Below are 22,865 nucleotides of genomic sequence, written 5' to 3'. Positions count from 1 at the left end.
AATTTAGCAGAAATACTATATTAAGCACAAATCCTATAAAAGCAGAAATAGCATATTAAGCACAAATCTTATAAAATAGCAGAAATAGTATGATTTAGCACAATAGTAATAAGTTAAACAGAAAAATTGGAAAAGCAAAATGGACAGCTGAAAAAATGCTGAACATGCTGAGGGTCCCTCAAATATACTTGTTAAATGACAAAAATCTGCAAAAAAATTTATTACAGCCACACAATCACAAATATGTACACATGAGGAAACACACATGCACAGAGAGACCCACACACAAGATCCAATTCAGTCAACCAGTCTAAATATATTGAATTTAAATCTTAGAATGAGATCATCCCATTAAAAGCCTTTCTCTCTCTCTCTCTCTCTGTCACACACACACACACACACACACACACACACACACACACACACACACACACACACACACAGGGAGAGAGAAGTAAGTTTCTAGGTCAGCCTGGGAGCTGCTGAATTTGAATCCACCAATCAGAGAGCCTGTGTACTTTTTCCCGCCAAAACAGGTGCATCTTTTTACACACGCAGCAGAGAGAGGCACAGGATTATTGCAGCCTATTTCTCATAGTGAGGACTCCCCTCAAACAAATGACCATAATTTCCAAACCGTAGGGGCTAGAACGGTCATTCTTACACCGTTTTGTTCAGAAGAGATGGGGGAATCTTCAAGTGTTGACAATTTAATATTAAAATATGAATTTTTAGAGATATATGACATGGATGACTTGTTGACTTAGAAGCCACGAATTCCCCAATATGCAAATTTGAATGCCTGAGACAACATATGTGATTGGCTGGCTGGGAAGCCGTGCAGGCCCTGATTTGTGGGTTTGAATTCCTCAGCCCTCAGATATGATTGGCTGGCTTAGAAGCCACGAAGGCCCCAATATGCAAATTTGAATGCCTCAGGACACTTATTTGATTGGCTGGGAAACTGTGCAGGCCCTGATTTGAAAATTTGAATGTCTCAGTCCTCACAGAGGATTGGCTGCCTGGGGACCTGGCAGAAATATATAGAAATACTATTATTAAGCATAAATACTACATTTAGTAGAAATACTATGTTTTAGCACAAATATTATAAAAAGAAGAAAAACTATAATTTAGCAGAAATACTATATTAAGCACAAATCCTATAAAAAGCAGAAATACTATAATTTAGAACAAATAGTATAAAAAGCAGAAATACTATGTTAAGCACAAATCCTATAAAAAGCAGAAATACTATAATTTAGCAGAAATACTATGTTAGGCACAAATCCTATAAAAAGCAGAAATACTATAATTTAGCAGAAATACTATATTAGGCATAAATCCTATGAAAAGCAGAAATAGTATGATTTAGCAGAAATACTGTATTTAGCACAAGTACCGAAAAGTACCAGAAATACTATGATTTAGCAGAATAGTAATAACTTATTGAAACACAAATGCACAGAGGGACACACAAACACAGGCTCTAATCCAGTCAACCAGTCTAACTATGTTCAATTTAAATCCTACAATGACATGCTGTCAAATAAGGGCAGGGTCCTCTCTCTCCCACTAAACACACACACACACACACACACACACACACACACACACAGGGAGAGAGGACTAAGTTTCTAGGTCAGCCTGGGAGCTGCTGAATTTGAATCCACCAATCAGAGAGGCTGTTTACGTTTTCCCGCCAAAAAAGGTGCATCTTTTTACACACGCAGCACAGAGACATAGACCTGCTTCTTTCAGTTTATTTCACATAGTGAGGATTCCCCTCAAACAAATGACCATAATTTCCTAACCATAGGGGCTAGAGCGGTCATTCTTACACCGTTTTGTTCAGAAGAGATGGGGGAATCTTCAAGTGTTGACAATTTATCATTAAAATATGAATTTTTAGAGATATATGACATGGATGACTTGTTGACTTAGAAGCCACGAATTCCCCAATATGCAAATTTAAATACCTGGAGCCCACATACATGATTGGCTGGCTGGGAAGCTGTGCAGGCCCTGATTTGTGGATTTGAATTCCTCAGCCCTCAGATATGATTGGCTGGCTTAGAAGCCATGAAGGCCCCAATATGCAAATTTGAATGCCTCAGGACACATATATGATTGGCTGGGAAGCCGTGCAGGCCCTGATTTGAAAATTTGAATTTCTCAGTCCTCACAGAGGATTGGCTGCCTGGGGACCTGGCAGATATATATAGAAATACTATGATTAAGCATAAATACTACATTTAGTAGAAATACTATGTTTTAGCACAAATACTATAAAAAGCAGAAATATTATAATTTAGCACAAATAGTATAAAAAGCAGAAATATTATAATTTAGCACAAATAGTATAAAAAGCAGAAATATTATAATTTAGCACAAATAGTATAAAAAGCAGAAATACTACATTTAGTAGAAATACTATGTTTTAGCACAAATAGTATAAAAAGCAGAAATATTATAATTTAGCACAAATAGTATAAAAAGCAGAAATATTATAATTTAGCACAAATAGTATAAAAAGCAGAAATACTACATTTAGTAGAAATACTATGTTTTAGCACAAATAGTATAAAAAGCAGAAATATTATAATTTAGCACAAATAGTATAAAAAGCAGAAATATTATAATTTAGCACAAATAGTATAAAAAGCAGAAATATTATAATTTAGCACAAATAGTATAAAAAGCAGAAATATTATAATTTAGCACAAATAGTATAAAAAGCAGAAATACTACATTTAGTAGAAATACTATGTTTTAGCACAAATAGTATAAAAAGCAGAAATATTATAATTTAGCACAAATAGTATAAAAAGCAGAAATATTATAATTTAGCACAAATAGTATAAAAAGCAGAAATACTACATTTAGTAGAAATACTATGTTTTAGCACAAATAGTATAATAAAGCAGAAATACTATAATTTAGCAGAAATACTGTATTTAGCACAAGTACCAAAAAGTACCAGAAATACTATGATTTAGCAGAATAGCAATAACTTACAAAATTACAAATATGGAGGCATATTGAAACAGAAATGCAGAGAGGGACACACAAACACAGGCTGTAATCCAGTCAATCAGTCTAACTATATTCAATTTAAATCCTACAATGACATGCTGCCAAATAAGGGCAGGGTCCTCTCTCTCCCACTAAACACACACACACACACACACACACACACAGACAGACACAGAGGGAGAGAGCTGCCGAATTTAAATCCACCAATCAGAGTGGCTGTTTACGTTTTCCCGCCAAAACAGGTGCATCTTTTTACACACGCAGCAGCACAGAGAGGCACAGGATTATTGCAGCCTATTTCTCATAGTGAGGACTCCCCTCAAACAAATGACCATAATTTCCTAACCGTAGGGGCTAGAGCGGTCATTCTTACACTGTTTGGTTCAGAAGAGATGGGGGAATCTTCCAGTGTTAACAATTTATCATTAAAATGTGAATTTTTAGAGATATATGACATGGATGACTTGTTGACTTAGAAGCCACGAATTCCCCAATATGCAAATATGAATGCCTGAGACCACATATATGATTGGCTGGCTGGGAAGCCGTGCAGGCCCTGATTTGTGGATTTGAATTCCTCAGCCCTCAGATATGATTGGCTGGCTTAGAAGCCATGAAGGCCCCAATATGCAAATTTGAATGCCTCAGGACACATATATGATTGGCTGGGAAGCCGTGCAGGCCCTGATTTGAAAATTTGAATTTCTCAGTCCTCACAGAGGATTGGCTGCCTGGGGACCTGGCAGAAATATATAGAAATACTATGATTAAGCATAAATACTACATTTAGTAGAAATACTATGTTTTAGCACAAATACTATAAAAAGCAGAAATACTATAATTTAGCAGAAATACTATATTAAGCACAAATCCTATAAAAAGCAGAAATAGGATGATTAAGCATAAACACTACATTTAGTAGAAATACTATGTTTGAGCAAAAATCCTATAAAAAGCAGAAATACTATATTAGGCACAAATCCCATAAAAAGCAGAAATAGTATGATTAAGCATAAATACTACATTTAGTAGAAATACTATGTTTTAGCACAAATAGTATAAAAAGCAGAAATATTGTAATTTAGCAGAAATACTATATTAGGCACAAATCTTATAAAATAGCAGAAATAGTATTATTTAGCACAATAGTAATAAGTTAAACAGAAAAATTGGAAAAGCAAAATGGACAGCTGAAAAAATGCTGAACATGCTGAGGGTCCCTCAAATATACTTGTTAAATGAAAAAATCAGCAAAAAAATGCACAGGGAGAGAGAAGTAAGTTTCTAGGTCAGCCTGGGAGCTGCTGAATTTGAATCCACCAATCAGAGAGCCTGTGTACTTTTTCCCGCCAAAACATGTGCCTCTTTTTACACACGCAGCACAGAGAGGCACAGGATTATTGCAGCCTATTTCTCATAGTGAGGACTCCCCTCAAACAAATGACCATAATTTCCAAACCGTAGGGGCTAGAGCGGTCATTCTTACACCGTTTTGTTCAGAAGAGATGGGGGAATCTTCCAGTGTTTACAATTTATCATTAAAATATGAATTATTAAAGATATTTGACTTGTAATGCACCATAACTGAGTAGAGCGAAGCAAAAACTGCCTTGACTTGCCCTCAAACAACGCTTTCTAACTCGAAATCTATTTGGAGTATCGATATCATTCTTTCACCGTAAGAGACAGCAGGCTTTGGTGAACAATCATGGAAATTTTCAGGTCTCTGTGGAAATCCAACAAAAAGTTATGACGAGAGAAAAAAGTGGTTCATTTCCACAGTTTGAAATCTGAAGAAATCTGAGCGAAGGACGAATTTCCTACCCTCAAACAAGTCCAACTCATTTCAGAACGGTAATAGGTGAGAAAGAAATTCTTGAATTGTGAGCGTCAGGGGTGTCTGAAGATATTCGGGGACAAGCCTCATGTCTTAACTTTGCTTCGTTAAGGAGATATGACGATTCGAATATGCCTCTCATTACAGAAATCCAGCGGTGATTTTGAACAAGCTCTCCATTCACTTTATATGGAGAGTTTTCTGACCTTGTGTTAGTCTGAGGAGATTTGCAAAAATTCTATAAATCCCACAACAATGATAGTGACATTTTCTGAAAGCCAGCAAAAATACCTACGTTTTGATGTATAATTTGTGGAAGTTGAGTGAAAATTGAGCAAGTAGCAGGAAGTTGTTCGGACATGAAGTGAAAATTGCAAAACCTGCAGTGGCACACTGGAAGCCAAGAGCATAGCAACCATAACAACACATGTATTTTGTGAAAAATCACAATTTTGCAACTCAAAACTTTAAGAGGCATAAAAGTAAAACAGTAGAAGATGTGAAAAAGCTGAATCATACCTGAATAGCCAAATAATTTGTGAACATTTTAAAATTTGAATGGTTGTTCTAGGTGAAAATATGAGGAAGTAGTTAAGTTTCAAAAACAGGCAAAATTTAGCAGAATTGCAGAAGTTTCCCATTCATTTCAATGGGACAAATTAAAGGAAAAAAGCTTAATATTTTAAAAAGTATAATAGTTAAAAATAGCAAAAATCGTAGCAGGAATTAGCAAAAATAGCTGAATAGTTTAAAGTTTGAACGGTGAAAATAGCACAAAAATTGTGGAAGTAGTTAAACGGCGAAAAGTGTACGGAAACACCCGGAATAATAATAATAATAAAGAATAAAGAGAAACAGGAACTCAATAGTGTGGATGCTTAAAGCATCCACACAATAAAGAATAAAGAGAAACAGGAACTCAATAGTGTGGATGCTTAAAGCATCCACACAATAATAATAAAGATTCGAATAACAATACTGTGAATGCTTTTCAAGCATTCACACTAACTAGAAAGTGCATTTTCTGAAGAAACTGCAGTGTGAATGCTTGAATCTGAATGTATGCACTGAAATGAATTAATTGCTGAATTTTGAGTTAAAAATATTGAATGAGATTAAAAAAAAACAAAAAAAAAAAAAACGAATTTAACCTGAAAACAAAGGTGCTGAACTGCTAAAAGCTGAAGGTTACACAGAAGAAGGAGTTGGAAAAAAACTGAAAATGTTTTAAATGTAAATTAGAAAACCCTAAGAAATGAGAAAAGAACATTTAGAGTCAGAAAACATCTGAATGAATATTAAAAGGTCATATTCTTTGAATCACTGAATGACTAAAATGTGATCCCTCCACTTGGATCCACACAGTTTAAAACGTTTACATCTCTGAGCTTTGAAAGACAAGATGTTGGAAAGAGAACAACGATGGCGACGTTTTGAGGGTAAAATGATGGCTGTAACACTGTGGAGACAGCAGCAGTTGAAAGAGAAGTGTTTAAGATGAATCTTGGCAGAGTGAGAGAGAGAGCTCGTTAAGCAGGCAGGTGTGAGCCTGGTTGCTATAGTGACCGCACCCAATGGCTCCATACACACGGACACAGACATGCACCTCACTTTTGCTGCTTAAAATGAACAGAAAAGTCAGGCCGAAACAAATCGTTCCCAAATGAAAAGTAAAAGTCGTATTGACAAAATTCTTTCACCGTGAGCGACAGCCATGTCTAGTCTACCTAATTCTCAGTTTTCATGTCTGTGGAGTTTATTATATGGACGTGGTGACAGTGGAAAGACACCATGCTCTTCTGATTTTCAAACGAACCTTCTGAGCCATTTTAACATTAGAGTCTATGGAAGAGTTGGAGGGAGGAGGCTGTGCATTGGTGACATTTACGAAAGAACCATAACACCTAGTACAATAGTAAACACATTGGATGAAAGAGGACAGCCATGGCTACGTTTTGAGGGTAAAATCATACCTGTAGAGCAAACGCTGTGGACACAGCAGCAGTTTTAAAAAAGATTTTAAGATTAATTTTTTTGCTCCTCTCACTCTAGCAGTTGAGCTGTCTCACTCTAGCCCCAACATTCCGTCCCATACACACCCATTATAAACTCTGAAACGGGTGAAAAAACATCATGAAACTTAAACTGGAACTGAAGAAAAAGTATAATAGATATTGAAAAGATAAATACAAGTTGAATAGTTGAATGTCTTGTCTTCGTTTTAAAGTTTGAATGGTGGCTCTATGTCAATGTATGTGGAAGTAGTAAGAGTTTAAAAATGAGTAAGTTGAATGAGGATTTGAAGGGTCTCCCCATTGAAATACATTATAAATTTTTGTTGAAAAAAGTTGAATAAAATTAAAAATATAAATGTTAAAAATATGAAAAATAGAAGCAGTGTTGTTCAAAAGAATAGGAATCTAACGGTGTTTGAATGGTTTTTCTAAGTTGAACGGTTTTGAAGTTATAGGATTACAAAAAACGTACGGAAAAATAAAATATAATAATAATAATAAAGATTAGAATAACAATACTGTGAATGCTTTTCAAGCATTCACACTAATAAAGATTAGAAGAACAATACTGTGAATGCTTTTCAAGCATTCACACTAATAAGACCTGCAGACTTGAAAACAGATACATATATTTTTTGGGGTTGTTTGTAATATGTGATAATGAGGAGATTGGGTTAGAACAGCAGAGGAAGGTGACTAAGACTTTTTGAGATAAACTGACCTCTTTTTTTTTTTTCTCCAACCTCCTGAGCACAAAAACAGGGTCTTAAAGCTGCACTCAACTTTTTCTCTAAATAAAACAATCTTTGAACTTGTATTAACACAATATGTTAAATCCTCTCATCTTCCTACTGTATATGAGGAGAAATTATCATGGCGTGCTGGCGTGTGTCATCAGAGTTTACTTTAGCCCGAGTTAATGGAGCTGCAGCCTCGCGGGATGAAGGTTAAAACAGTTTAAGCTGTCTGTCCTGAGAGGCTTCAGTGGTGGCCTGATTTCCTCACTGGCGCTCGGTAAAATGAGCAGACTGTACCTCGGTCCAGCGGATGACTTTGCCGTTTGCTCTGAACTCGGAGCCGTGGAAGATCTTGACACTGGGTATGGACTCCATGGACTTCCCGTCGATTGGGCTGATGACGCTGAACAAACACACAAAAGACAACTTACAAATGAAACGCGCAAGTAAGCAAAAGCTGATTCTTTGTGGGAGACCCAAATAAACCGCTTCTGCAGCATCTGAGCCCTTTGCCCTTGAGCAAAGCGCTGACCTGCCAGTTGCTCGGCTGGAGCAGCAAAAGCACCAACATCAAAGCATCAAGCAGAGGCCGAAGCCAGCTCATTTTTTTTGCTGGTTGTTTTTGATTTTTAAAATTGCAGGGTTTTTTGCCCTCTGTGTGAGCAAACACCAGTTTGTTTTTTAACGGTTCCTGGGCAAATGCTAAACGAGACCTCGCTGCCTTGCATCATTAAGTTATTCCACTGTGTGGACGCCTTTAAAGGTCATGCTGCTCTAAACGCTCCATTTAAGGCCGTTTTTCCTCAGTTGGTACTGAGGTGCCTTGAACTTTGAACCCTGGTTGGGCTCCTTCTGTGTGGAGTTTGCACTGGTTCCTTCTGGGTATTCCAGCTTAGGCTGTGCGATATGACCAAAATCTCATATCCCGATATAAGAATTCTATCATCCCGATAACGATATAAATCACAAAAATGTAACATTTTCTGTAAATTATGTGAATCTCAGGCAGCTCGACTTGCGGGAAGTGTTTCCAGCTGCGCGTCATGTAGCTGGAGTCGAGTGTTTTAACCGATGTATGAAACGATACATTTTTAGACATAAGTTGTAACGGCCGCCGTTTTCTTTGTATTTATTACACGGCGTGCTGCGGGGAAAAGCCTGTTCTAATGTTTGAGTCTAAGGTTTATTTTTTAGCACCTGACGGCTCTTTTTTTACTTCTCATCCGTAAATAATCTGCTCTTTCACGTGATTCAGTTTATTTTGAAAAGTCTCAACAGGATCTTGAGCTTTATTGTGAAAGGTTTGTGTGGAACATAAACAAGCGGACACGCGATGCTGTTACCGTTGTTGTTGCTAAGGACAACGCATAAAAACAGGCGCTTGTCTGTCTGTAGTGTGGTTACATTAAATATAAGAGAAAGAGAGAACTTTAAGAAATTAATATAGCCACTACAGTGACCATCAAAACGATGAAAAAAATATTGCCGTAAACAGTTTATTTTGCGACACCGCGAAACAAACGATAGCTTAAAATGAAACGATAGATGTTTTTATATCGTCATCCGATATATATTGTTATATCGAACAGCCCTATTCCAGCTTCCTCTCACAGTCCAAAGAAACACATGTTAGGTTATCTGTTAACTGTAAACGGCCCTGAGTGAAAGGCTTTAACTGTATAAAATTAAGTGTCGAACGAATGTGTAGTTAAATGGTCATCTTAGCCATACAGCCCACCTGCTGCTCAGATCATCTGTTTGTGAGGGGCAGCCAATCAGAAAAAAAAAAAAAAGCTGTCTTAGAGGGAGATAAGCTAAAACAGCTCGTTTCAGTCACTGGATCAATGCTGGATCAGGTGACCCTGAACTATTCCTTAATTATGCAGCAATAGGCTTCTGGTGGCTGTTCTATTTTATGAATAAACATGAAAGAAAAGAGCGCAATATACACTGTAGACCAACTCAGATTGTGTGACAGTGGCTGAGGGTTAAAACAGCTTCTGTGCAGTGAAAATATCCTCTTAATGAAGTCATATCGTATCTGGTGACAGGCCTGAACTAGACTGAACAGTGAAGAGTCGCTTTTAAATGAGCAGATTTTATCATCCTGCTCTAAAATTGATTGCAGCGGTCCGGATCTCACAGCCGTGTCAGACTGCATCATTCCACCCTGCTAAGATTCTCCCTCACAGGGCTTCCCCCGGCGTGCATAATGACTTTTTATAGCAAAGTAGTAAATGCAGCGCCCAGGAAGCTATCAGTTCAATTGTCCGTGACATAAATGCATCGCTTCCAGCTCCCCTTCCCCTCCTGACTTCCCTCCCCCCTCCACCCCATCTCACCCTTTGTTGAAATTGTGATCATCCTCCGTCCACTGGATGTGGACGACCTCCTGGTTCTCCTCCTGGTCAGCTTTACCGCACGTGATGGTGAAATCTTTCATGTCCCTCAGGGCTTGACGTAGAGAGTCCATCGTCTCAGCTGTGATCTGAATCATGACGCCATCTATAGGAGGAAAAAAGCTGCTCAGTTGCTTTACTCAGTACTGAGGATCATGATTATTTACTTTATTTATTTATTTTAACTTTAGTGACAATTCTTTTGACTAATTTCAACATTTCTGCAGCCAACGTGTAGCTTTGCTGACGCTGTTCTCACCTTCCACGATGCTGGTCTTGGCTAAGAAGCCAGACGAGGCTTTCAAAGCACCACTGAACACAAAGAAGCAGGCTCCAGTAACTGAAACAAACAAAGAGATAAAGTAAGAGGCTGAGCTACTTTCAGGCAAACAGATGAGACAAACAGTCAGGGGGAGGATATTCAGGCATCGCAGCCTTCCAGACGAGCCGCAGATAAAGGAGGTTTCAAGTGTGACGGTCGAGCCGGTTTCTGAGTCGGCACCTTTGCGCGGCTGGTGATGGATGCTGATGGCCTGCGTCTGATAGTTCCCGTCATCGTTCTGGACGCACACCAAGTGGGAGTCGGCCCGGTCGTTGAAACACGCCCCCATGGCCAGCACGTGTTCGTTGGACTTGTTCATGGCCTTCATCAGCTGCAAGGACAAATAATATGCATGACTAATTAAGTAGCCCTTTGTGCGTGCGTGGAGCAGAGAGGCTGCCTGGTTAAGCCTAATTGCAGTGGGCTTGTGGGTAAAGTCCTCAGTTTAAACGGGACGGCGCTGACAGACTGTGGGAAAAGGACACGTCACGGGTGGATATCAACAGCCGAAAGATCTCCCATATTAATTCTGCTAACTCTCCTGCCTCTGCCTCTCTTTGAAGCCATCCTTTGAAAATGTAGAAATAAAACTGAAAATCTGGAGGGTTTTAACCACTCGCTGCGCTAAAAAAGCTCGACTGCAAGCTGTTGAGCAATAGTGCCCGCTCCACATTACTGGGTTCCCATCTGTTACCGCATCGACAGCCAAACGCTACAACCGGCACCGCACTCTCCGCCGCGGATTTATTTCTCACCCAAACGCGTATCACTTCTTCTGGTACGCCGTTCATTCACACCCTCGAGGCAGCAGCGTTATAACACGTGGGCAGCCCACACCTCATGTTCAGCTGCAGGGACTCCAGAGAGTTTGTCACGCAGCACCTACACACAGTCAGCCTCATTCACTGATGTCATTAGTCTGATGGAGGGAGTCTGCATGTTGGAAGATTGAAAAACGATGCCTGATCCTGAAAATAATGCTTAAATATGAATTATATAAGAGGAAAATCTGCTTTCCTTCATTTTCTGGAATTTGTTTTTAATGTTTAATGCGAGGATTTTACTTTCTATTCATTTTATAAAGACAAACACTCAAAAAACAGAGATCCATCACAGAGGTGGGGTGCAAGCCAGAGTTATAACATTCTTTTATAATTTCTGTAATTTTATTTCATTTTGTAATTCTTATTTAATTTCTGTTTATTTTAATTTCATTCAGCTTCCTAAGTAGGTTTTGCTTGTTTAAGTTTGGATTGTATTACTTTCACCACCAACTTTAGTCTTTTTATTCATTATAATTTGGATGGTGTTTATCAGGATATAGCGAGTTCAGAACAGGTGAACAAATCCCAGTTTTAAATAAAAACACGTGCACTAAATCTTTCATGCTGATTAAAGAAATGTGACCACACTGAGAAAGACTGAAACTAAAGACTCCATATAACAAATGTATACAGGCAGCTGTGAGTCCATCTGACTGACTGTCAGAGATTACACAAAAACTACGCAACCAAAGTTTATGCAACTTAGAGGCAGTGAATGTTTCCAATAAAATCTCAGGACATGTCCTGAATATAATGTTGATTTCTAGCTGTGGTAAATCAAACATCAATCGTAGGTGGACCAAAGAATTATGACCAAGGCGACTACAGGTATGAGACCTTTGAAATGTGACTTTCAATGTAATTAAACACCAGGCTTGTGATTCGCTCAGTTCTAAATGAATAGCGTTAAAACGTTTATATTATTAAGAAGAAAGTATCCCAAGTAAGAAAAATACCCAAACAACGTCCCCTGTTCCTGAGTTTGAAGCACTGCTGAAACACAGCAAAGGTTTCAGGTCATTAACTTTAAATGTATAGATGTAATTTTTACACCATTAATCTTCTCACATGCAGAGACTAACACGCTGGATGGCCAGAGGAACCTTTTTCTCGTTTATCACCTTTAGGGTTTCTCTCTATGAAAGTTTGTTTCTGCCAGTAAATAAATAAATAAATAAATAAATAAATAGCAGGTCAAAATTTCACGTTATTTTCTTAACTTTTTAGCTTTTTTCAGAGATTTGAGGTAGTAATGTAAAATTTTGAGATAATAACCTGGAATTTTAGCTTATGAATTGCATTTCTTTTTCTGCTGGCAGAAACAGGCTTCCATATTCCTCAGTGTATTCTAACTGTGAAGTTAGCTAATGCATCTCACCAGCCTGCTGTTAACGGTGATGGTTTTTAAATGTATGCATGCACCATGTAAGGGACAGACAGAGATTTGGTGAAGAAGAGCATTGTGGTTGCATTGCATGATTGAAGTGTGTAGAATGAGTGAAAAAGCAGCACTATGAAGTGGAAATCTTTATCATTTTCTCTATCATTATTGTGTGAAAATAAATACAACTGGATGGGCGCTCACCTCATTGTAGCGATTGCTGGGGATCTTGATGCTCGTCTTCCTCACCTCCATGTCCACAACCAGACCTTTGACCACCGGCAGCGTGTACTGGTAGTTACGGAAGTCCTGGGACAGTGAAAAAGAAAAAAAAACAAAACATAAATGAACTGAAATGAACATCATAACAAACAAATCACTTGAATGGTTACATTCCTGTTTACATACCCAGCATATAGCGGGGGGCTCTTTAACCTTTAAAATAATTAAAAAGTGAGCTCAGGAAGAGAAAAACAAAGCACTTACCGCCAGCAGGTTCATGATGGTGTGACCGGTCTCTCCAAAGAGCGGTTTTCTGAAGCGAACGCTGAACAGCGGGCACGGATAAACTGCAGAACACAATGATTACTGGTGATTACAGGAGAATCTTCCTCTTCCACAAATTTGGTTTCATGGATTTATATTTTTTGCTATTTTCAAAACAATTTCACAGCTGATTTCATTACACAATCCCCTAAAAAGTGAAAGAACTCAGAGGAGACAGAAGACAGAAATCCCTCTGGAGTTGTGTCAGAAATCTTGTGCAAAAAGCTGCCAAATCAAACACGTGGCTCCCCTGCTGTGACGACTCCTTATGAATTAGCAAGCAGCAGAAAATAGCGGCTTCTTTATTTCATTAGTGCTCCGGGGCTTTGTGGTCTGTAGGTTTTTTCCAGGTATTTCAATGTTACACAACTTCTTTTTTTCCTCCTCTTCATCCATAAATGCAAATGAGCAGAACAAGAGACCCCACGCATCACACACAGTGAACTCCTAATCCACAAGTGAAAAAAGAAATAAATAAAAAATACAGCAGCTGCTTTTTTCCTTCAGCAACTAAAGCTTCTTAGATGACTATTTTTAGCCTTATCACTGCAAACAGCCGGGGAAAAAGAGATCTCAGTATAAACTCTCATTAGCAAAGAAAGAAATAAAGCTCAGCCTCAATCTGCACTTCGTGCTGACGAGTCTCTCGGCCTTCTGCTGGTCAGCGCCGGAGGTAAGAGGTGAGAGCGTGGAGAAGAGCGCCGTTTGTGTGGTGGGCTGATTTCATGGCTGCGCAACTGTTTTGTGTTTAAGAGCTTCGACTGTGTGCGGCTTTGTTAATGTATTCTATCCGTGTTCGCTGGATGCAGACAAGGCGCTTCACAGAGCCGAGCGGGCGGTGCTCGGCACTGGCAGGTCTGGCTGTGAGAGAAGAAGATTTGGTGAAAGCAGCGTCGCCGTTAAATCCCTCCTTCATGTGGGAAGCCATGATATGAAGTCAGCTGACATACTAAGTTCTCTAGATCTTAATATTTTACCATAAAGACCCAACAGACCATTACAGGATACTCACACACTTAACGTTCCCAGGGACCTCAGTGCTGTCTAAGCTTGAAATAGGAGCAACGTTTTTTGGAGTAACCTCAGCTCATTTTAACTCAATCCTACAAACATGTGCTGCGTCTCCACTTCACTTCAGTCCACAATTCAAATTTCTGAAGCCTCTACCTCCTAAAACAGACTCCTTCCTTCCCACCATAGCCAAGTTCTGCTCTTACAGGGATCATCTTTCTCTCTAATATTACCTTATTACATAAAGCACCTTGAGGTGACTGTGGTTGTGAAGTACAGCAAAAGAAACAAACATAACTGAAGTGATGTACCCAGCAACACTACAAAATGACAAAATGTGCAGAAATGTTTGTTAAACAGGAAGCAATATGAGCAATTCACTTTTCCCTGGCAACCGGGTGTTGTATGTGTGGATAACGCCGATTGAGAAACTCCAATAGGGAAACAGGTGTATTATTAAGAAACTAGTGAAGATGTTTGAGAGAAGTCAAGAAAAAATGTTATGCCTTGGAAAATTAAAACAATAGTGTTTTATTTGCCTTTAGTTAACAAAAAAGCATTTAAGTCACCTCAGTGATTTTAAGAGATTTATAAGTTCACAGCACATTAGCCTGTGTGACTTGGATCTAATAAAGTTCGGTAAAAAGTTTGATGCGTGTTGACTGCACGTTGATGATACCTGCTGAGTTGAAGTGCGGCTGCCATTATTCTCCTGGGATGGTTCAAGACAACAGCTGGAGAACGCATCCTTACAAACAAGCTCCTGCTGCCGAAACAGCCCAATTTTCTTCTTCTAACAAACTTTTTGTTTTGAATCTTTTGCTTCAATATATTCAGTTTGTTTTTGCATTAATTGTCAAGGTATTTGGTTGGTTAGTGACCAGATGTGGCAGCAGGGGTCATATTGTGACACAGCCCTCCTTAGTTTCTGGCTACACTTTGAGCCTCACTCACTGTGCCACACAGGACCAGTGTTTGGAGGAAAAGCCATAGATATGTCCACCGTTCTTTCACGTCAGACACCGAAGACGCCCGCACCTTTATCATATGTGCATATGAATCATCTGAGGAAGTCTGTCCACACCGTAAAGAAAAAAAAAATCTGGTAAAAATAGTGACGAACAGGTTTTGTGGTAAAACAAATGTGCACAAAGTGTAAGGGCAGATTTGTAAATCACATCCAACATCTGGGATTGTTTTGTCTGTGCTTTTAAACTGCTCAGCTTCATTTTCTTTGCATATCAAACTAAATGGGAACTTCAGCTCTTTAGCAACATGTCTGAGTGCCATTAAAGCAACATAATCACATCATTATTACTTCTTAATCACCGTGACGGCACAGTACGGAGCCTCGTATTCTTCTCAACTCACATCGGTACTCTGCTCCCAGCCGCAGCATGAGGCGGATGGGGAAGACCTTGGCCCAGGGCGTCTCCCATTTCTGGATGAGGATCCCGAAGAGGTAGGGCGGGTTGGGCAGGAGCAGGTCCTGCAACGACTGGAAGGAAGGGCTGATGTAAAGGAAGCCGCCATGCTCCTTGCTGCCCAGGAAGCTCTGCGTGAAGAACGAGTGACTCAGGTGGCTCAGCACGTTACCTTAAAAGAAGCAGAAGAAAAATAAGGGGAATGAGAGTGGTTAGTGATATAAGAGATCGAAGGAGGTGGAAGAGGAGGGGTTGATTGAATTAGAGAGGAAAAGCACAGCAGGGAGGAAAGAGAAAATAGAGGAGTAATGCAAGAGGCATTTGGGAGCAATGTAATAAAAAGCAGGGAATGCAAAAAGCAGGAAATTGAAAAAGATGAAGAGGAAGAAAAAAATAAAGTAAGAAAATGAGCACAAATGAAAAGCTAAGAAGGGAAGAGCTTTGGTCCTGAGAAGAGGAGACAGATATGAAAGGCTCAGGGATTACTCAGTGTGGCTAAGCAGCCTTGTTTAGTCTGCATTAAGTTCTACACCAAAGGCTCGCCTGCTCACTCTACAACTTAATTTTACCCATAAAAGGGTTCATGTCTCTAATTATCTGTGGGATAGATCCACGCCTTTAAATGGCACATAACATAATAATCCTAATGGCAGGAAAAAGCTCAGCAGTTAGGACTTGCTAAAGCCAGCACTTCTTCTCGAGGCCTGACGGACGCCGACCTAATCGAGACAGACACAAACAATATGGCTCCCATCCACAAACTTGAAACTGCTCCAGTGTGAATATGAAAAAGGAAACAGCCTTAGGGTAGCGAGCCGTCAAAGTCAGCTGATATTAGCAGTTTTTGCTTTGCAGCATACGGAGGTTAAAAAAAGAAAAGAAAAAACGAACTGCAAAGCGGTGGCGAGGAGTCACGCCTGGAGGGGCGCAACCTGACAGCAGGACGCTAATGTTTGGACCATTTTTCATGAACCAGACACAGCAGTGTTGGACGGTAACCCAAATTCCAAATTGAGCTCGACTGGGCGCACCTGTGGTCTCTATGAAGCAAAAAGTAGAGCTCAGACATTTTCCTCTTGTGCACTACATTTAGAGTTTGCTCATTTTTAACAGGGCAGGCCCCCAACTGAGACACCCCACCTGTGGACTCTAGACAGAACCGCTAATGAGTGGCTCCACGGTGCAGGTGGAAATGAGAGCATCCTGGTGGAGCTGCCGATGTTGTTCTTACCACTGAGGGCCTCCTGGTAGAGCTGCACAAAGTGGGTGAAGATGTCTTTGGGGATGGTCTTCTCATCTGGCAGACACTGGAGGAGAATGACGACCTCGGCCTGGCCGACGGCATGCATCCCTTTAGTCGTCACGTACCAGCACTTCCTGTTTACGTCTGTGGGGTTAGAGGGAAAACGTGTCAGGGCACAGTTACATTAGAGGCCCCTTTACGGAAGTGATCTAACATGTTTTATATGAATAATAATCCATTTAAAATAAAAAAATAAAAATAAATAAATAAATAAAAATCAGAAGAACCACCATATACAGGCTGAACAACATATTCATAACACGTTTTACAAACAACACAACCCTAACTTGAAAGCTGTCAGTAGGGGGCCACCACAGGTGTTGCCCCCTCCTGGTCATTTTAGAGAATGTGGTTCAGGGGGTTGGGAAGCTCATCTTGTAACCGGAACGTTACCGGTTCGATCCCCTGCTCTGTCTGTCTTAGTTGTTGTGTCCTTGGGCAAGACACTTCACCTACCGCCTACTGGTGTTGGCCAGAGGGTCCGATGACGAGATATGGCAGCCTCGCTTCTGTCAGTCTGCCCCAGGGCAGCTGTGGCTACAACTGTAGCTTGCCTCCACCAGTGTGTGAATGTAAGAGTGACTGAATAGTGGAAAAGCACTATATAAATGCAATCCATTATTATTATTATTATTAAGGCGCTCCTCATTGGCTTAACCCAGAAACTCTGCAATCCAGATTTTTAAAACTGTCATACATAATGCAAAGTATTGATGTATGAGACAAACGGTATGAGACAACATTTATAAATCATGATTTGTGATACACATTTATGAGTATTATTCAGTAGTATTGTGGCATTTCTTCTTATACGCCACACACTGCATTAGCGTGGCAGCTCTTTCAGGAATGTCTGAATTAATGCATAATGAACATCTGTGTAACCGAGCTGTGTGTGTGAATGACAAAAAGCTGTTACTTTAACAGATACAGTAAGTGAACCAGGCAGTACATATTCTACGTCCTAACTCCTCAGGCATTTGAGCATGTTTGAGCATGGCTACTCAGTAATTCACAAGAAAAGAAAAAAAGAGAGCTAAAATCAGCCATCATAAAAAATGTATATAGTCCAAATATGTATTTTGCCTTTTTCCCTTTTGTCATCAAAAAATTATTAATTTAGAAGTCTGACTCTACGCTCACTGCTGCTCCTCTTCTTTTAAAAAACCCCCAAAAATCCTCCCCCCAGAACAGTGCTTTAACTCACAGTTGACAAGCTTGACCATGGCGAGCAGGTTCGCGTTGAGCACGAAGACCAGTGGGTCTGGGCCTCCCTCCTCCAACTGTTGCATGAGGACGATCTCCGACGGCCTCTCCTCCACTGCGTAATCTGCAGGTGGTCGGAGCGGAGTAGAAGAAGAAACAGGTAGCGGGAGGAGTCAAGGCAAAGTTAAGATAAATGAGAGGAACGGAGAATGAGAGACGGTGATGTCGGAATGAGAGTCAAGAGAGAGGAGGAGAGGGTTGAAGATGGTAAAATGAGTACAAAATCAAATTAGGAAGCAGCTAAAAACTCTCCCAAGCAATCGCTTATAACCACAGCATTACCGTGTTCAAAACCACCCTCCCGCCCCCTCTTAGCAATGAGTGGTCGAAACATGAGCGGTGACGGTATAAGCACGAGAGAAACAACATTTAAGAAAAGCACAAAAACGGCAGCTGACGGAGCAATGAGGAGGCAGCAGAACGGTGGGGATGAGGGCAAGCACCTGTGATGTGGCCTCCCGTACCTCCTTTGACTCCGGTGGAGATGAGGATGGGAGGGAGCCCGTCCTCCGGGATCAGGCTGAGAGAGCTGCCCACGGGGCTGCCCACCGGGGCAACAGGGGTATGGGCTGCCTGAGGGTGGAGAGAAGAGGTGGGGGGGGTGTGGAGTTAGATGTACTGAAGGTTATAACACACAGTGAGATGTAATAATACAGACAATACTCAGGAACTATGGCTGAGATTGGCAGAACAGGTTCAACAAGCATTAAGTGTAACTATATATTAATAACAGAGCACGTTGGATTTAAATATCAGCAGTGCTCTTTAAAATAATCCAAGAAGAAGAAAAATACTTGAAACAATACAAAACTGACATTTCAGCCATTTGGTCCCTTATATCCTTAAAGCTGCAATGATCAATATTAGCAGGTGGAGAGCATGAGTCACACAGCTTCGACAGCATCTCATAACTTCACCATCTAGTTCACTAAGACTGTTACTCCACAGCAGTGTGACTGTGCTGTAAAAGCAGAGTGGAGTACTCAGCAGCTGAAAGCCGGTTAGAGGGTAAGGAGTAGAAATTAGAGCCACGCTGATCAGGTGGGCAGAAAACAACTCCACAAAAATACTAATTGTTGCTCCGCTGGATGTGTAGACGGGCGACTGCTTATGAACTCATTCACTTCTCTTTAAACTTTACCTTGGATATTTTTGCCAATGTGATTTTACATTTATTGAACTGTTCAGTAATGATCCAAAACAATTTAGCCTGAGAGATTTAAAAGGCATCTATTATGATTAATCCCTGTGAGCTGAAGCCAGCCACACACCACTCTGTCTGTTTACTGAGGGGCAGCCAATCAGAAGAAACCTGTTTGCAGCCTGGAACAAAAAATAAATAAACATGTTTTGTTTGGTGTGGACATTTCATTACAATTGTATGTGTGTGATGGTGTTTTTTTCCCCCCACTTTACTTATTTGTTTGACTTTTCTAAGGCTTCAAGTTGGAACCGTAGCTCCCTTGACTGACAGGTGCTACAGCTGACCGCTGTGTGTGCCACTGAATTAGACCAGAGTTGTGCTGCTGGTGCCTTTTGGAGAATTCTAATATTCCTGTGGCTTCCTGTTGGAATACTTTATTAGTTTGTTACTTGGCACTGCTCAGTGCCTGTACATTGCAACCCTATACTTTATGAATGCAGCTTGCTAACCGTGATTGTGAGCATTAGCTGATAACTTAGCATTCCACCTTCTTGTCCAAATATGGAAATTTTCTGTCCATAAAAAAAAAAATAATGTAGCAGTGGCCAAAAGACTAATGTTATCCGGTCGTAAAGTCTGACGTCACTAGCTGTGTCTGGGCCTAAACTCCGCTGCAGGTCCATATATCAAACGATCACTATGGCATTACTGAGAGTTGAAAAACTGTCTAAAGTCTTTCATCTTTAATAAAATGATCAGCGTTCTGCTCTACCAGGTGTAACAATTGAGTCTAACATCCAGGCATCCATGAAAACGGAATTTATGACATTTAACGGAGTTAGCAGTTAGCAGGAAGTCAGCTCACTAGTTTCTATCTAAATACAATATAGCATGTCCTGACTGCGGGGTTTTGGAAACAAATTAAAACGTACAGCTCTGTTATCACTTCCAACATAAATGAAGACAGAAAACTAAACAGCAGTGACGTTTGTAGGGTTACTGAAGTTGGGCTAGCTGGTATATAATGATGTGCTACTTGACCGCTAGCGACACAGCTATGTTAGCATAATATAAACAAGCTAACTTTTTTCCCACTCGATAAAAGTTAACGTGAGTGTTCTCGGTGGTCAGGAACAAATGTAATCGCATGGCAGGATGCTGTAAAAGGACCAAACTTCAGCCAGGAGAACAACTGAGATAATCCATCCACAATGCGAGGTTAGTCATTCATATACTGCTGCATGGGCTGGGCTGTAGTTACATCCTAAGGTTTTAAAAACTGAGCTTAAATAAATGATTAGCGGTAATAAAAGCCGAGGGAGGTCAACAGTGATCACTGACTGTTTTAGGAGCTTTTTGAGATCAAATAGAAGAAAATACATAACATTAAACATGTTAACAACACAAAAGCCATATTAAACGTAGAATACTTTAGACCCGGAAGTAGGATTCGTCGCGTCATCACTTAACAACCGGATATCCTGGTGGCCTCTTGCATTACTCCTGGTGGTGGCTACACTCATCGTTTATTTACAGTCTACAAGATAAGGATTATTATGACCTATAAATCATGCAAAGCTACTTTACTAGATTCCAAAAATGAAATCGTCACACTGGAAAACTAACACAATAAAGTTCCTTTAAATTTTATTTAAAGACAAATATTGGGTCGACATTAGAGACCACAGCTATCTCGACATTAAGTTTCTTGAACAAGCTCAATACAAATTAATAGCATCTTATATTAATTGCTCTCGACCTTCTTTCAAAGACTTTGCGACCGGTCTGTTATAAATCTACCAAAATGTGATTACTTATGCAGCTTGAGTCATTTTGTCAGATTTGATAAAGCTCCTCCACAGCGGCAGAGGACATCGTCTAACTTGTTTCACTGGCTCCATCGTACTCTTCCCTGTGATAAGTAAAATTAAAAACTGATTGAGGGTCTTTTTCTTCTGGCCTGAACCAAAGCCTCTCTCACTCTGCCCTTTTTAGGTTAGTCGCTTTTATTTGAGAAGCAAACCATGAAAACAGTCATGAATGCACAGCAGATGCCTTTCGTGTGCTCCGGTCAAACTAAAGGGCTCGTCTTCTCTGGTGAAGAATTTCTGGCATCAAATTCACCAAGACTTGAATTCTCACATTGACTTTCACATGTTAAAGTCTGGTTTTAAGCTCACGTTCTGTCTACAAAGCATAATAAGGCTTTCTGGGATTCACAGGGAGTCACTTTGTTTCAGAGGCCATGAATCATCCTGACAGCTGATGCTCGATACACCAAAACCACAGAAACAACCGGATACGGCTTGCTGTTCTGTTATCCACTTAGAAACAAGCTGAGTGACCAGAGTAAAGCACATTCCAGCTTTAAGCATTTCAATCAAGTGGATTTTCTAATTCTCATAATGCAACAAGGAATGTTTCCTTTGACCTACTGCTGTTTATCACAGTCTGAGACTGAGCCAGCATACCACCAACAATACCACATAAAGAGTTCTTTGTGACTCCCATCAGCAAAATGCAGAGTAGCAAATAGGGCCATACATAGCTAACCTAATAGTATTAGTTGGGGCTGCCAAGCCTACCTCAGTGGACTCAGAAGTGGAGGATTTATTGATGGCGAGTGACTGCGAAGGAGCAGAGCTGGAGGTCGGCAGTTTGGGTGACTCTGCTGTGTCACCATTGGGTAGGACTCCATCAGCGAACCACACCCTCCTCTGCTCTCGTGAGACGGACCCTGAATGTCAAAGACACGCTGTCAAATTAAAAGCATCAATCGTAATTGTTTTGGTCAATGCTGAGATCACAATAATTTAATATGATTACACTGGGCTACAGCCAAAATTCTTTCAAAATAAATTAAGCCACACAAATGATTTTGTGGGGCTAAAACTGAAAAGGACACTTAAGGGTATTGGTCGACAAAACGTTTTTAACTGAAACCTGGAATAACATAAATATAAAGGCACTTCGACCCCTGAATTTTGGCAGAAATGAGCCAACTGAAGTAGGTTGATGCCAATTTTCCTAAACTGTTCATCCAGTTTTATTATCAAGCATGAAATTCAACTGTCCAATTTTGAATCTTATGTCATCTCCATTTGAGCTTTTGACCTCTCCTGTGACCTTGGATTTCACCTTCCTCGCAGCAGGAAATCTGTGGTGCTTCAACGTGAAGTTAGAGGATTTTAGAGCATATTAAAATACATAATTTTTCAGTATGCTGTTGAAAGTAGACAGACACGTATTATTGTATTATTGATCAATTATTTTGCAATGTAATAATCTTCTGTCTTCTTCATTTAAATGTATATTCTCTGGACATTCTTTTTAATTTTTGTGTGATTATTTTCCACAAAACAGTTGCTCTTGTCTTTGAAAAGTGCTATATAAATAAATTGTTTGCCTACTAGTCGATTTATTTTAAGAAAGAAATGTAATTAAGTGGACTACCTTGGATTTTTAATTAAAATTTACTTGGAGGAGGAGGACATATGAATTTTATAGCTACTACTGCCTGATGTGGGGTGAATGTGATCATTTAGAAATGTAAACAGTTGGGAAAGTAGTGCACTGAGCCATAAAAATGATTATTTTGAAATAAACAGCACAATATATCG

At 39.9% G+C, this 22,865-nt stretch overlaps 1 protein-coding gene across 5 annotated transcripts in view; it reads right to left on the bottom strand.

Annotated features, from left to right (window-relative positions):
- zfyve9a (zinc finger, FYVE domain containing 9a) overlaps positions 1-22,865 on the bottom strand; it is a 56,933-nt gene that overhangs the window by 14,131 nt on the left and 19,937 nt on the right. For 3 of the 5 annotated variants that reach the window (XM_086272735.1, XM_086272738.1, XM_086272736.1), the window contains exons 7-17: positions 21,831-21,982; positions 18,545-18,674; positions 18,043-18,165; positions 16,764-16,919; positions 15,480-15,704; positions 13,038-13,120; positions 12,756-12,860; positions 10,527-10,677; positions 10,284-10,364; positions 9,968-10,130; positions 7,923-8,028 (exon numbers count right to left, since the gene is read on the bottom strand). In XM_086272735.1, coding sequence (XP_086128861.1) covers positions 7,923-8,028; positions 9,968-10,130; positions 10,284-10,364; positions 10,527-10,677; positions 12,756-12,860; positions 13,038-13,120; positions 15,480-15,704; positions 16,764-16,919; positions 18,043-18,165; positions 18,545-18,674; positions 21,831-21,982 — 1,475 coding nt within the window. The remainder of the gene's footprint in view (positions 1-7,922; positions 8,029-9,967; positions 10,131-10,283; positions 10,365-10,526; positions 10,678-12,755; positions 12,861-13,037; positions 13,121-15,479; positions 15,705-16,763; positions 16,920-18,042; positions 18,166-18,544; positions 18,675-21,830; positions 21,983-22,865) is intronic. The other 2 variants (XM_086272737.1, XM_086272739.1) reach the window with 1 other exon arrangement.

The sequence above is a fragment of the Aulonocara sp. 'chitande type north' Nkhata Bay genome, linkage group LG18, assembly GCF_057382095.1.
Source record: "Aulonocara sp. 'chitande type north' Nkhata Bay isolate Kocher_YH1m ecotype deep benthic linkage group LG18, A_spYH_male_GT1.1, whole genome shotgun sequence".
Classification (NCBI taxonomy): domain Eukaryota; kingdom Metazoa; phylum Chordata; class Actinopteri; order Cichliformes; family Cichlidae; genus Aulonocara; species Aulonocara sp. 'chitande type north' Nkhata Bay.
The sequence above is the reverse complement of the archived record's forward strand: the minus strand, read 5'-3'. Positions and strand labels throughout refer to the sequence as shown.